Source organism: Geosmithia morbida (genome assembly GCF_012550715.1).
Source record: "Geosmithia morbida isolate 1262 chromosome Unknown scaffold_1, whole genome shotgun sequence".
Classification (NCBI taxonomy): domain Eukaryota; kingdom Fungi; phylum Ascomycota; class Sordariomycetes; order Hypocreales; family Bionectriaceae; genus Geosmithia; species Geosmithia morbida.
The window spans coordinates 1,194,946-1,208,283 of NW_023336188.1; the positions used below are offsets into that span (position 1 = coordinate 1,194,946).

Below are 13,338 nucleotides of genomic sequence, written 5' to 3' on the forward strand. Positions count from 1 at the left end.
AATATCGATAATACAGTGATAACTACTATCACCTTGTTCCCCTGGTTAAGCAGTGTTGGCTGTCGTTGACATCTCGCATATCAGATATGAGCGCCTATCAAGGGTGGGGGGGTGTGGTCTCACTGTCCCACGCCCGCATCACCCCGGGCGGATAGAAGATGATTCCTCGTCGTTATACCCGATGTAGAAGATTACTATGCGTCCGGAGAGGAGACCCTGGATACCCGTAGCTAATCGGAAATAGTACGTGTATATCTTCTTTCTAATAGTGTCTTGGCCCCCTCCAAAGATATCTAGAGCCATTGAAGTACCTATTCCGAGAGGCACATCGTGTACGGTAACACCACATCTACCGGGGACTCTCCTGTTTTGCTCTTTAGGAATTACCGAGACCATTATCGTCCTTACGCACCGGGACATACCCTTCGCAATGGAGAAAAAGGCCAACATCGGGGGAAGCGTATCCTCAATGAGGGATACCGAGGCCATGACCGTGGGGGCACGAGACCCCGTGGCGGAGAAGAGCTACGGTATAAGATATCATCACCAACCTCAACACTCAACGGAGGGATGCCGGAATAGGTAGAAATGCTAACTGTTGATATCTCAAGTTCGCAAGATGGATCTCTATCTTCTCCCCGCCCTGAGCATCATGTACTTTTTCAACTCTGTCGACCGCGTAGGTCTAACCGTGTACACTCCCGCAAACCCGAATCAAGAAGCTAATGCATATACTCTAAAAGAGCAACCTTGGAAATGCAGAGACGGGCGGTATGAGCAAGGATCTCAACTTTGTCGGGGAACAGTACTCCCTGCTCATCGTACTCTTCTACATCCCCAACGGCCTGTGCGATCTGCCGCTCAATATGCTCACAAAGAAGTTTTCTGGGAAGACCATGCTTCCCGCCTTGATGGTGGGATGGGGAGCAATGGCGACCATCCAGGCTGCCACCAAGAATTTTGGCGGCATGCTTGTTCTGCGCCTCTTTCTGGGGTATGTAATATGCCACCGTGCATTTGAATCATGCACATATCTTTTGACTAACATCTTTCTGTTCTTGAAACAGTGCGTTCGAGGCAGGCTTCTTCGCCGGCGTGATATTCTACCTTACACTCTTCTACACGCGCGGCGAGTTGAGTCTCCGCATTGCCATCTTCTTTGGTAGCGCCTTGCTGGCCGGAGCCTTCTCGGGCCTCATCTCGTTTGGCGTGCTCCAGATAGACGATCCGCGCGTGACTGGCTGGATGTTCCTGTTCCTGATTGAAGGGTCCATGACTGTCATCCTCGGCGTCGCGGCATTCTGGTGGCTCCCAGCCACTCCGCAGACGGCGTGGTTCCTCAACGAGACCGAGCGCCAGGTGGCCACCGAGCGCACCCTCCGCGACGGGTCGGGGACGGTCGGTGAGGAGTTCAACGTGAAGGAGTGCTTCCGGGCGTGGGGCAACTGGCAGTTCATACTGTGGTGCATCATCAGCCTCACGTATCCGGTGGCCTTTGCGACGACGGCCAACTTCCTGCCCCTCGTGCTCCGCCGTCTAGGCTACAGCGTCGTCATCACCAACCTGCTCACCGTGCCGCCCAACTTTGTCGGGTTCTTCGTCCTGCTGGCCGTGTGCTGGAGCTCGGACCGCCGGCGTGAGCGCACCTTCCACATCATCGGGTCCCTGACGATCAGCTTCGTCGGCCTGCTCATCCTCGCAACCATCGACGCCACCGCGCACGTTGGCGCCGCCTACTTTGCGTGCTTCCTGCTCGCCGGGGGCGCCTACATCCCCAGCTGCCTCGTCCACGGGTGGCACAACAACAATAACATGGGGGAGAACTCGCGCGCTGCCACGACGGGCCTGCTCGTCGGGCTGGGTAACCTGGGCGGCATCCTGTCTGCTGCTACGTTCCGCACCGAGTACGCTCCGCGTTACGCGCCTACCCTTATCGCCACGGCGGCGTGCAACGTGACTTGCATCGTATTCACGCTCTGGTTGGGCCTCTGGATGAGGCACGAGAATAAGAGGCGTAATAAGGAGCAGGGAGTCGATCTCAAGGCCGAGGATATCGACACTAGCGAACTTGTGAATGGACCAAAGGATCCTAGGTTCCGGTATTTTATTTGAACTCTTGACCCTAAGGGTCGGGTCGACCAGGGTTACTGGAGGATTCAAGATTACAGCCTTGTGTGTTCCAGCTGTAGTCCTAGCCCAACAATGTGCCTAGTGAGCGGTTCTGGTACACATTCTTTCCAACTATGGTAGCTCAAAGCCACTCCTGGTTTCCAAAGCGAGAAACAAAGGTTCCTCCATTGCCGTTGGCCACACTGGACCTGTCAATCACGGCGAGGACATGCTGCACCGCGGATTCGGGGGTGGCGGGTCCTTTGAAGTGAGGCTCTAACTCGGCAAACTTTTTGGCCATCTCCCCCATACGAGCCTGCTGCTCCTCGGTAACTGTCGCGTGCGAAGTCAGTTTAGGTTACAGAAATGAGAATAGAATGATTTCGGACTTACGACTGTCCAGCGTGCCCGTGTCGACGACTCCGGGACAGATGCTCATGAACAAGACATTCTGCTTGCTGTACTCGGCGCTGAACTTGGCCACAGCAAGGTTCATGGCAGCTTTGCTGATGGAGTAAGGCGCGGCGTTGGTGAGGGTGAATTTGGTCACGAAGTCGGGGTGACCCATGCTACTCGAGATGTATATGACCTTCTTGGTGTTGCCCTTGAGGATGAGCGGCATGAACAGGTTGAAGAGGTGGATGTTGCCGACGGTGTTGACCTTGAATGACTCGACCAGGTCAGTCGTTAGCTTGTCTGGAGAGTCACCCCTGTTTTTATTTTTGTTGTCAGTCCCGTCAATTGGACGTTACTCAGAATAGAAGTGTCCTTCCTCAGGTAGAGCTGTCATGTTACGACTTACAGAGTACTCAGCGCATCAAATCCGGAGAGAATGGATATAAAAGCCGCATTGGCGATGATGACGTCAAGCTTCCCTCCTGTGATCTGGGAGACATTGGCAACGTTCCGCTGTAGGCCAAGTAGTTGTTAATTGTATGATGCTCGGCAATGACTTTAGGGGTTCTTGGATACCTTGATAGAGTCGTAGTCCTCCATGTATGCGGTGAAAATGTGGACATTCTGTCTCTCACCCAGCTCCTTTCTGATTTTATCCTCAGTGGCCACTTTGTTGCGCACAAGGCCTATGACCGTGTTCTTTGGGTTGCTAGACAATTGTCTCAGGAATTCAAACTGCGAGAAATCTCTCGTCAGTATACTGCATAGGCACCTTTATCTGACGGGGCAAGACTTACCCCAATGCCCCGAGACACGCCAGTAATGAGGTATGAAGCCATTGCAGATAGTGCAGTGCCTATACTTGTCGTTGTGGTTGAGAGAGATGATTGATATTGTCGTTGTCACTGAAAGAGATGGTTGATGTTGTCGAATCCAGTTCAGGAGAGTCATGGAACAGGTTTATTTATGCAATATTTCCTTGTGCTTGCTTCAGCTCCACGTATAAATTGTCTACATACAAATTGATTACAAATCGTACTTGTGGATTTGGTTGATAATCATCATATGCGGCGACAACTATAACCTGAAGCTGGCAATGATCCGTTTCCTGTTGGCCCCGAACTGAAGTTTGGCCGAGCAAGGCCAGTATGGAATCCTCTCCTCGATATTATGGAGGAACGAGAACGATCGATTCACATACACTCTTGTCGCTGGTGCCTTTACTACTATATTGCCTCTGCTTCGCCATTGCTCAGCAGACCTTGTCACTTACCTCATTACCTCCTACTCCTAGTAGACTCGTCGTCTGACAAATACATATAGTTAAACGTCCACACGTGCCTCTCAGCACAAGGCTATGTCAAGATGTCATTAACGGCTGATACTAAGCTCTCACCGAGTTGCCCTGCAGATGCAATCCGAGCCCTTCCTGCACATGCCCCGTACTTTTATTCGTCTTCGGACGGACCTAGGCCTGCTTCCTCAACTCTCTGTTTTTACCACCACCCGACGCACGGTGATTTCATACATCATCCTCATGCATCTGATATTTCTTGGTTGTGGTACTGATGGAACTAGACCCCCAGCGAAAGATTGACTCGGACGACACAGACGGACCAATCTAGATTGCGATTGAAGATGGGGAAGGCGTCAAGAGGATACACTACTTAAAGGTATGTACTTTGTCAGCTATACATGCACCTTGCGTATGCAGTGCCCAGAGATACGCTCCAGACCTTGTTACGGCGGGATCCATTATATCCCGGATAGTCAGCTGCGACCGTGCCCTGCCGTCCTGTAACCGCTGCGCAAAGGCAGGTGAACCATGCGGAGGCTACGGCCTCCGTCTCTTCTGGATTAGTCAGGGCGACGACTGAAGGGCTATCGTCCGGGTACTTGATAGGAACGATTTCCCAGTACTCTCGGAATGGGTTCATTATCATGCATCAATGGCGAGCCTCGGCGTTCGACACTGGCGTGACCACCGAAGATCTGTCCGGCACTGGGGGACGCCATTACAGACCAATATCAGCCCGCTGATACCTATATACACGGTTGGCGAGGTGTGCGTGAGCCATCAAGAGATGCAGGAGAAGAGAATTTGGAGCCGCAGAGGACAGGAAGCGGATAGCGAAGCTTTACCAACTAGCCACTATGATCTATCTCGAACAGATATCCGGGAATCTTTCGAGCGACCTGGGAAAGATCGACCAATGGGTTGATCGAGGATGACAGATAACAGAAAGCCTCGTGGCCTGTCGATGGTAATTTCTCTTCTTCATTTTCAGATGCGAAGCGCGGTCGGACTAACAAAGGAAGCAAACGCCTAGCCCGGTCTCACAGAACGAAGGCACCTACAAGGCACACGGACTCGAGGCGACTAAACAGCTTGTATAATTTCACTAGACACAAGATGATCTTTCAGGTAGAGCTCAGAGCTATATAGACAAGATCGATGCTACCATAAGCATAAGCGGGATGGTACCGGTATTCGTGTGAGGGCGATAACATCCGAGACCTCTTACGCAGAGAAGGTAGCTATAGACCTACCACTCTAACAAGGGTGGAGAACCCTTTGCTGCCAAGTATCTCTCCACTTCGCTCTGCGTCGTATCCCAAAGGCCCTGTGCTTGCTTCTCACTCTGTAACAGCGGGTGACCAGGACGTACAGCTCCGATGGGCTCCATGTACTTGCCAAGGTACCTCTTTGGCTCTCGACGGATCTCCTTGGCCGTCGCTGCGAACAGGGTGTTGAAAGATCCCTTATCCGTAGGCACGAACATACGTGATAAGATGGGCCACACGTACGGCTTGAAGACTGTGTGAACGTCATCGGACCTCACGGATCCCGGGTGAATCGCCAAGACCGCAATGGGCACCCCTTGCTTGTCCAACAGCGCTTGCAGCTGCTTGGCGAACAGGGCGTTGGCGAGTTTGGAGATTCCGTAGCGGAACATGTCGACGTTGATGACGGCTGCGCGCAACAGCTTGTAAGATAGGGGCACGTACGGAAGTTTTCCGTAGAGCAGGTCCGGTTTGGTGAAGTCGAAGGGGTAGCTAGCTGGGAGCACGGCGTATTGGGCGCTGGAGGATACAACGATGATGCGGACATCGGCGTCCGGAGACAGAGCCGCCTTTCTCATGAGAGGGAGGATCCCATTTGTGAAAGCGAAATGTCCAATATGCCTTTTCTCTCTCTCTCTCGAAGTTGTTAGACCGAGTGCCTGTGAGTTGCGAAAGGCTGGATTGTACTTGCGAACTCGTCATGGATTCTTCCCACCCTCCTTCGGAGTATGATTCCTTGGATGGAGCGCCGCCGGCATTGTTGACTGAGGAAATGTGAGCGGAAAGACGTGAATATTGGGCTCTAGAGTCTCAGACGTACTCAGAAGATCGACCTTGCCTTCTCTAGATCGGATGTCTGCGGCGGCAGCAGCAGCGGCCTCGGGGAAATCAAAGTCGGCCACCACCCAGGGCAATTGGCTCGCAGACAGCCCCGGGTTCAGCTTTATTTGCTCCTCCTGTGCCATTCTTGCCTTGGCTTCCGTTCTGGCAGTCAGATATACCTTGGCACCCTTTGCAGCCAGATGCTTCACTGTCTGGAAGCCTATTCCTGATCTGGGGGACCGGCTGTCAGCTAGGCAAGAAGGAATTGAATTAGGGAAAGAGAGATAGCATACGTAGAACCAGTCACTACTGCCACCTTTCCAGCAAGGCCGGGCATGTCTTTGTAAGGGGTCCAGTCGATGGCCATTGTAGTCGATTTGATGAGTCTGGAGGGTTCACTAACGACGAAGAAGTGAAGGAAAGAGTCAACCTTTTAAGATGATCTCAAGAAGACACTTGAAGCACCGGAATTACGACGGAAAGGAGATCATGACAAGTCGTCACGAATCATCTCGCATCAGGCTTGATCATCAAACTCCTCTTACTTACGATGCCATAATCCTCCGCCTCGAGGACCAAGTCGCGGCTTACACAGGAGCTCCCGCTATACCTGATTAGGAAAATGCAATACTTGGCATCCGGCGGAATCGGCGGCTGGACGGATGCTCAACTCCGCAGAAGCTTATAAAGAAGAAACTATCCCAGAATTTTGATCTTTTTCATTTCTTCTTTTGGAAAATGTGTATCTTGGCAATCCCACTAAATCTCGTTTTCTTCTTCTTCTTCTTTTTTTGGGAGACGAAATCATGGCATCACAAGGCGGCTTTCAGTTTGTCAGCTCGACCGGCCGGGGGAATTCCAGAGCTCACAAAAGATTAGTCCGAAGTCATGCAGCCCGAGATCCACTCGCGAGGAAGAAGAAGGTGTCCGATTATCAGCGCAGAGGGAGTGACAAAGACTCATGTGAGGTTGAAGAGCTGGTCCCGTATCCGATGAACCGACGGGAGCACCCGTTCTATCTGGAGGCGGTCGCTCAGAGGAGAGGGATCAGCTCCATCACGAGCCAGGTTGGGATGCCTGCTGTGGATCCGTTCCAGAGCTTCTCGAGGCCCGTGAGCACAATCGAATGGTCTCTGATCTACCACTGTAGGTTCACAAGCTTTGGAATCGACGCCCGGCTTATGCTGATATAATCTTTAGTTGTGTCGAAATTAAGCTTGGGCACAGGATCCATCTCATTGAAGGACGAAGACGTCGCCTCGCCAGCCCTGATGCTGAGCCACTGGATGCAGATGGCCGCTGCCGACGCCGGGATGTTGGCCTGCGTCCTATTGGGAGCATGCCGAGACCTCTCGCGTTGTGGCGGCACGTTGCAGGTGCGCGTCAAGAGTGTAGCTATGGCCGCGCAGTTCAGTATCTTGGCAATAAGAAGCCTGAGACAAGATATCGAGAGCCGGGGGGAAACGGTCACTGACGTGACGATCCTCAAGGCCATGGCCATCGGCCTCGACTCAGTAAGAGGATGCCCTGCCTGGTTACATGCTGAAGATATCTGACTCTTGTTCTCAGGCTATAACCCAGGATTTCGGAGCCGTGATGGCCCATGTTGAGGCTTTGTGGAGAATGGTGGAGCTGAGAGGTGGGTTTGATGCCCTCAGAAGCGAAGGCGCCATGACGAAGATGTCAGTGTGGGCTCTCCACGACCAGACGCTGACACCTCGGAGATACCTGCCTCTGTCATGCGTCGAGAGGATGTCCCTTGAGGTCGATCAACCTGTGGGCAGCTGAGGGCAAGGTTCCAATCCAGCCGCGGCCACATACAGTGTCTGGCAGATCTTCTAATCATGGGCCGGACGAAGAATGATCGGATGAGACTAAATATATACTTTGGGCTATGTACAAGATATAATCTACCACTTTGTCACTCCACCATCGACAAGAATATCCGAGCCAGTGCAGTACTTGCTGGCATCGCTCGCCAAGAAGACGCAGGCGCCCTTGATATCGTCGGGCTGTGCCACGCGATGGTTCATTATCTCATCCTTCCAGCTGTCCAGTAGGTCAGGGAACGGCTCCGTCATGGCCGTCCGCACGTAGCCGGGACTGACCGAGTTCACACGGATACCGTATTCGTTGAGCTCCGCGGCGATGGGCGCAACCATGGCACGCACAGACCCCTTGGTGCCGCAGTATGCGGAGGAGCGCTGCGAGCGGATGGCCATGTAAGAGGCGATGCTGGCGACGAGAACTATGCTGCCGCACTTGGTGCCGTTGGCGATCATGGCCTTGGCGGCCAACTTAGCGGAGAAGTAGACGCCCTTGCAGTTGACGGAGAAGAGCCTGTCGAAGTCCTCCTCCTCAGTGTCGAGGAAGTGCACGTTCTTGTTGACGCCCGCACATGCCACCAGGATATCGAGCTTTCCGTCAAAGTCCTTGTGCACGGCGGCAAAGCCCTCCTTGAGGCTCTCGAGAGACGTCACGTCCACGACGTATGCCTTGGCACGGATACCGTTGTCTCTTATCAGGTCCTGCACACTCTCTTCGGCGGTCTCGAGGATGTCGAATATCGCAACGTCAGCACCGGCCTCAGCGAGACCCTGGGCAAAGGCATAGCCGCAGCCTCTAGAGCCTCCAGTGACAATGGCGACGCGGCCCGTGAGCGAGAACTAGAAGGGCCGGTGTCAATACGATAATTTTGCTCGTTGTCTATCCATCGGCTCTCGGGTTCCCATACCTTGGACATTGCTGAAGCTGTTATCTTCTTTCCGTTGTGATGGGTAATGTAGAATTGTACGCGCCCGAGTCAAATCCGGTGCATGAGCCTCTGAGAATATAAGCCCGGCTCACACAATGGCAGACATGTGCAACAAGGGGCCTATAACGGAGGTGACCATGATGGAGTCCACCAAGCTTTGGCGGGGCGAGGTCGTCAAACCTGGTTCCCAGCTTCATGATGCATGCAAAGCCACTTCTGCATGTGGCGACAAGCAGGGATGCATCTCGCCGCCTGACGAATAGAGTACCGGGGAATGCTTGAGTCCATGTGTCGATGGTAGGCAACAAGCAGGGGTGGGGGTGGAGATGCATTGATGGGGACACCCGAGATAAGCAATTGAAGGCAAAGCGCGGGTAACCGAGCTACAGGTTCCAAGGGTCTAGAGTGGATATCGGAGGGGTTCATCATGTCAAGCATCAGCGGGGTTGTGAAGTCATCTTTTATCTATAATCTTTCCCAGATGATGCTATCATCCATCTACACGTAAAAGCAAGCCGATTGGCCTCTGTTGACAATAATCCTCTTCTGTTTGGAAAGACACAGCACGATACTGTACACAGCAACCACTGGACTTGGGTCAAAACGAATTAGCGATAGCGACGGTATCAATTCCAGAAAGGAAGCAAAAGCACAAGACACGATGGGCAAGAAGAAGGTTCTCTGCTGGTGAGATAGTCTCCAATGGCCACTCCAGGGAACCACCGTCGTTCTGACTTGCACAGTTATGGCGTGGACATTGATGCCGTAGCTGGCTGGCTGGGATCATACGGAGGCGAGGACAGCACAAGCGACATCAGCAGAGGTCAGTCGGGAGAGGAGCCCCGGCCTACCGCACACGGCGTAGACTCAGACTGACAAACGTTCCGATCGGACCCAACAGGTCTGTGGGCTGGCTCTATCGGCACCACTCGCCTCCTCAAACTGTTCGAGAAATATAACATCAAGGCCTCGTGGTTCATCCCCGGCCACTCCCTGGAGACCTTCCCAGAGGAGTGCGCGATGGTGCGCGACGCCGGCCACGAGATTGGTCTCCACGGCTACAGTCACGAGAACCCGGTCGACATGACGCTGGAGCAGCAGCGCGATGTCCTGGACAAGACGTGGAAGATGCTCACCGAGTTCTGCGGCAAGCCTCCCCGCGGTAGCGTCGCGCCGTGGTGGGAGACTAGCGAAGAGGGCACCGAGCTGATGCTTAGCTACGGGATTGAGTACGACCACTCAATGTCCCACCACGACTGCCAGGCGTACTGGCTCCGGACCGGCGACAGCTGGACCAAGATTGACTACTCCAAGAAGGCCGAGGAGTGGATGAAGCCCTTGGTTAAGGGCAGAGAGACTGGTCTCGTCGAGATTCCGGGATCCTGGTAGTACGTTGTGCTCCCCCGAGAGACACCACCGTGCTGTCCGTGCGCTGACAGCTGTGCTATCTTAGCATTGATGACCTGCCGCCTATGATGTTCATGAAGAACTCGGCCAACTCCCACGGCTGGGTGAATCCGAGGTAAGAAGCCTCTGTAGACGAGTTCGCCGGCTATCGTAGGTTGTTTACAAAGACTGCTCCTAGGGATGTCGAGGATATCTGGCGCGACCACTTTGACTACTTTTACCGCGAATATGGTGCGTATCGCCTCTCCGCCAACGCTGCAGTGCTGATCAAGCACGACTAACATGGCGTCCTAGACGAGTTCATCTTCCCCATGACAATCCACCCGGACGTTTCGGGAAGGCCGCATGTTCTCCTGATGCATGAACGCATCATTGAGCACATCAACAAGCATGAAGGAGTCGAGTGGGTTACCATGGAGCAGATGTGCGACTATTTCAAGTCGAAGAATCCCGCGCCCGAGGGTGCCTTGATGCCGGCGAGCAGGGAGGAGGCCATGAAGAAGTATGAAGAGTGGAAGAAGACGCAGCAGTCGTAATAATCTATGCACGAATTGATGAGAGATTTGCTTTGAATCATGCCTGATGAGCCAAGAGGATTTACCTCCATGCGTGGGACGACGCCTTCTATCGTGACGCCAGATGTAGATAGTCTGTTTGCGAGAGCTGACGCTGATTGATTTATCAAGGCTATTATGCAAACACTACGCAGAACGGATGACATCATCCACAACCTTGCCAATAGCCATGAGCTTCTCCTCCTCCAGCTTGCGGCAGATGAGCTGGACGCCTACCGGGAGCTTAAGCTCGGCCATCTCCTCCTTCCTGTCCCTCCACAGACCACCGGTCCACTCGTCCTGCAGATTTCTAGCCTCGTGATCAAAGGGCTCTGAGAGATCCTGCCGGCCAACAGAGCCCCCAGGAAGAACAAGGGCTGGGTAATCGAGGAAATTCCACACCTTCGTATATCCGACCCAGCGGCAGCCCTTGTGGGGCACGGCCGGGTGGGGCATCGGAGGCATGAGGATCACGTCTGCAGGTCGGCCCGTGTTGGGGGACACGAGCGAGAGCCACTTGTCGAGGTAGCGTTGCTGGATATCGACCTTCTTCTTGTTGAGCTGCCAGTACTCGAATACGGATATGGCTTGGCCGGCGTTTATAAGCCTCTCTACGTGTGGGATAAAGGGCTCGCCGCCGGCAAGCACGGCCGAGCGCAAGTCTTCGCCGCCGTCGATTGTGTAGAACTTATCCTGTTGCCTCTGTCAGGGATGGATTGGCTGCGTCCGTGTACGGAGTTGGACTTACCATGACAGCAACACAATCAGGGTGGAGGTCGGAATTCCACTCGAAGATGTCGTGGCCGGCTCCTCTGAGGCGATCGACAGTCTCACGAAGGACTCGGGAGATGGGGGGGTGGGGCCGCACTACACCATCGTCGTGCAGTACGGCAATGGTAAGCGGCCGGTCCAGGGCCTCTGTATATTCCTCCTGCCTCCAGGGGATAGGAGCGCAGCGGGGATCGAGGTCCCAGGGACGGGCACCGACAACAGAAGACATGGCCGTCAGGATGGTTTCCAGGTCGCGCGCCAGCGGGCCCACAGACGACGGAACATGCTCCTGGCCATCCTGCGATACAGGGACCCCCCTATACGGGAGACGGGCGCTCTTTGGAGATCTTCGTTAGCCATGTTCGATGAACGGTGAGCGGAAGAGGGGACGAACACTGGGCTTCAGGCCGTACAGGCCCATCATGTGGGCAGGGATGCGGATACTCCCGCCAATATCGGTACCCCAGCCTAGCATGCTTCCCTGGCAGGAAAGCAGGGCTGATTCGCCGCCTGTCGAGCCTCCGGGAGTATAAGTCTTGCGCAAGGGGTTGGTCGTCAGACCCCAGAGAGGGTTCTCGGTTTCGCACCACTCAGATGCAGTTAGCCACTTGCAGGTCATTTCTGCGGACGCGTATGTTGCCTACCATGATGCTTTGGGGCAAGTTCGTCTTGGCGATGATGATGGCTCCCAGGGACCGGAGGATCTTGACAAGAGCCGCATCGTCAGAGGCAGGCGTGAAGCATCTCGAGACATATCCGATGGTCGTGTCAACCCCCTTGACGTCGAACTGGTCCTTCAATGTCACGGGAACTCCATGGAGGGGGCCGACAACTTTGCCGTGTGTCTTGAGATAGCCGTCCAGCTCGGCCGCACGGGTGAGGGCGTCATTGAAACAGATTTCCGTCAAGCTGATGGATGAGTTTAACTGCTGATGTACGACGCATCGGAGATGTGTGGGACCTACCAGTTTGTCTAGGATATTCAGAAACGTTAGTGTAAATACGCAGTTTGATGGAGTGGGAAGTATTATTATACAGAGACGCACATCATTGTGGATTTGAATTGCCCTATATCGTACATCGTGTAAGCCCTCCATCATACAGATCCCGGGTAAACAGGGCTGTTACCTCGTGATATACGCCTTGGCTACTTCTGTCGCAGTCGCTTCCCCCTTGCTCATCAATCCCACCAGCTGACTCGCAATGGGTGGTGACACAAGTTCTGCCAAGCGGCCAGCATCGAGGTCCTGGATCTTTTCCTGGGCCTGGGTGATGGCCTCGATCTGCTGGGCCCTTTTGCACTCCCTGACCTGTTCCCACGATTGCTTCATAACTGACCGGACCTGTTGATGCCAACTGTTTGTATCGGGTAGGATATTCCGTATGTTCAGCGGTCAAAGACTGGGAGACAGCAACGCAGCATTCACTGTGATACCCAACATTTCCGTCGCACTCGCAGCTCACACCGGCATCTTCCCCACGGCGCTCAATGCGGGGCAATGTCCGACCGTCGGCGTCGTCCGTGTTCGACTGGGGTCCGGATAGAGTGGGGGGGGGGGGGGGGGGGGGGGGGGGGGGGGGGGGGGGGGGGGGGGGGGCTGGTTCGATCTTCCACTTTCACGAGCAAGAGTGGGAGAGTGGGGAACTTGTGAGTGCCGATAACACACCCATTCATTGCTCAATATCGTATATTGGCGGGGAGTGGTGAGTGCGTCTGTGTGTGCATCATCCATCGTCGAAGGCAGGGAAGAAGAATATTTCGATGGTACGATTTGTCGTGTCATCAGAGGCGCTAGTTAATCCTGTGGTTCAATGCGGCACGTTTCCCCGAATGCTATATGCTCCGTGTAGTGCCTCAAAAACAAAGGGTTCAATATCATTGAAGACCAGGCCTTTATAGATTCACCGGAGCATCCATTATCGATCGCTGCACATCGACAGCGAAAGACATACAGTCGT

General features: G+C 53.9%; 4 protein-coding genes across 4 annotated transcripts; 2 read left to right on the plus strand and 2 right to left on the minus strand.

Annotated features, from left to right (window-relative positions):
- Nucleotides 1–430: 430 nt before the first annotated feature.
- Nucleotides 431–2,112, plus strand: GMORB2_1110 (Major Facilitator Superfamily; the record flags this gene model as incomplete). The annotated part of the gene is made up of 4 exons (XM_035463092.1): nt 431–530; nt 612–679; nt 744–994; nt 1,068–2,112. 4 exons carry the CDS (start codon nt 431–433, stop codon nt 2,110–2,112), a joined length of 1,464 nt encoding a protein of 487 aa, XP_035324516.1.
- A 139-nt stretch (nt 2,113–2,251) lies between these two features.
- On the minus strand, nt 2,252–8,635 carry GMORB2_1111 (Short-chain dehydrogenase; the record flags this gene model as incomplete). Its single annotated transcript, XM_035463093.1, has 11 exons — nt 2,252–2,442; nt 2,503–2,819; nt 2,912–3,018; nt 3,082–3,240; nt 3,303–3,366; nt 5,056–5,746; nt 5,891–6,123; nt 6,186–6,322; nt 6,442–6,496; nt 7,807–8,558; nt 8,627–8,635. 11 exons carry the CDS (start codon nt 8,633–8,635, stop codon nt 2,252–2,254), a joined length of 2,715 nt encoding a protein of 904 aa, XP_035324517.1.
- A 673-nt stretch (nt 8,636–9,308) lies between these two features.
- Nucleotides 9,309–10,590, plus strand: GMORB2_1112 (Polysaccharide deacetylase; the record flags this gene model as incomplete). Its single annotated transcript, XM_035463094.1, has 6 exons — nt 9,309–9,334; nt 9,391–9,470; nt 9,549–10,035; nt 10,101–10,169; nt 10,233–10,285; nt 10,349–10,590. 6 exons carry the CDS (start codon nt 9,309–9,311, stop codon nt 10,588–10,590), a joined length of 957 nt encoding a protein of 318 aa, XP_035324518.1.
- Nucleotides 10,591–10,755: 165 nt separating this feature from the next.
- Nucleotides 10,756–12,710, minus strand: GMORB2_1113 (amidase; the record flags this gene model as incomplete). The annotated part of the gene is made up of 5 exons (XM_035463095.1): nt 10,756–11,301; nt 11,357–11,716; nt 11,774–11,968; nt 12,024–12,288; nt 12,508–12,710. The coding sequence occupies 5 exons, from the start codon at nt 12,708–12,710 to the stop codon at nt 10,756–10,758; spliced, it is 1,569 nt and encodes a 522-aa protein (XP_035324519.1).
- Between the last annotated feature and the right edge of the window lie 628 nt (nt 12,711–13,338).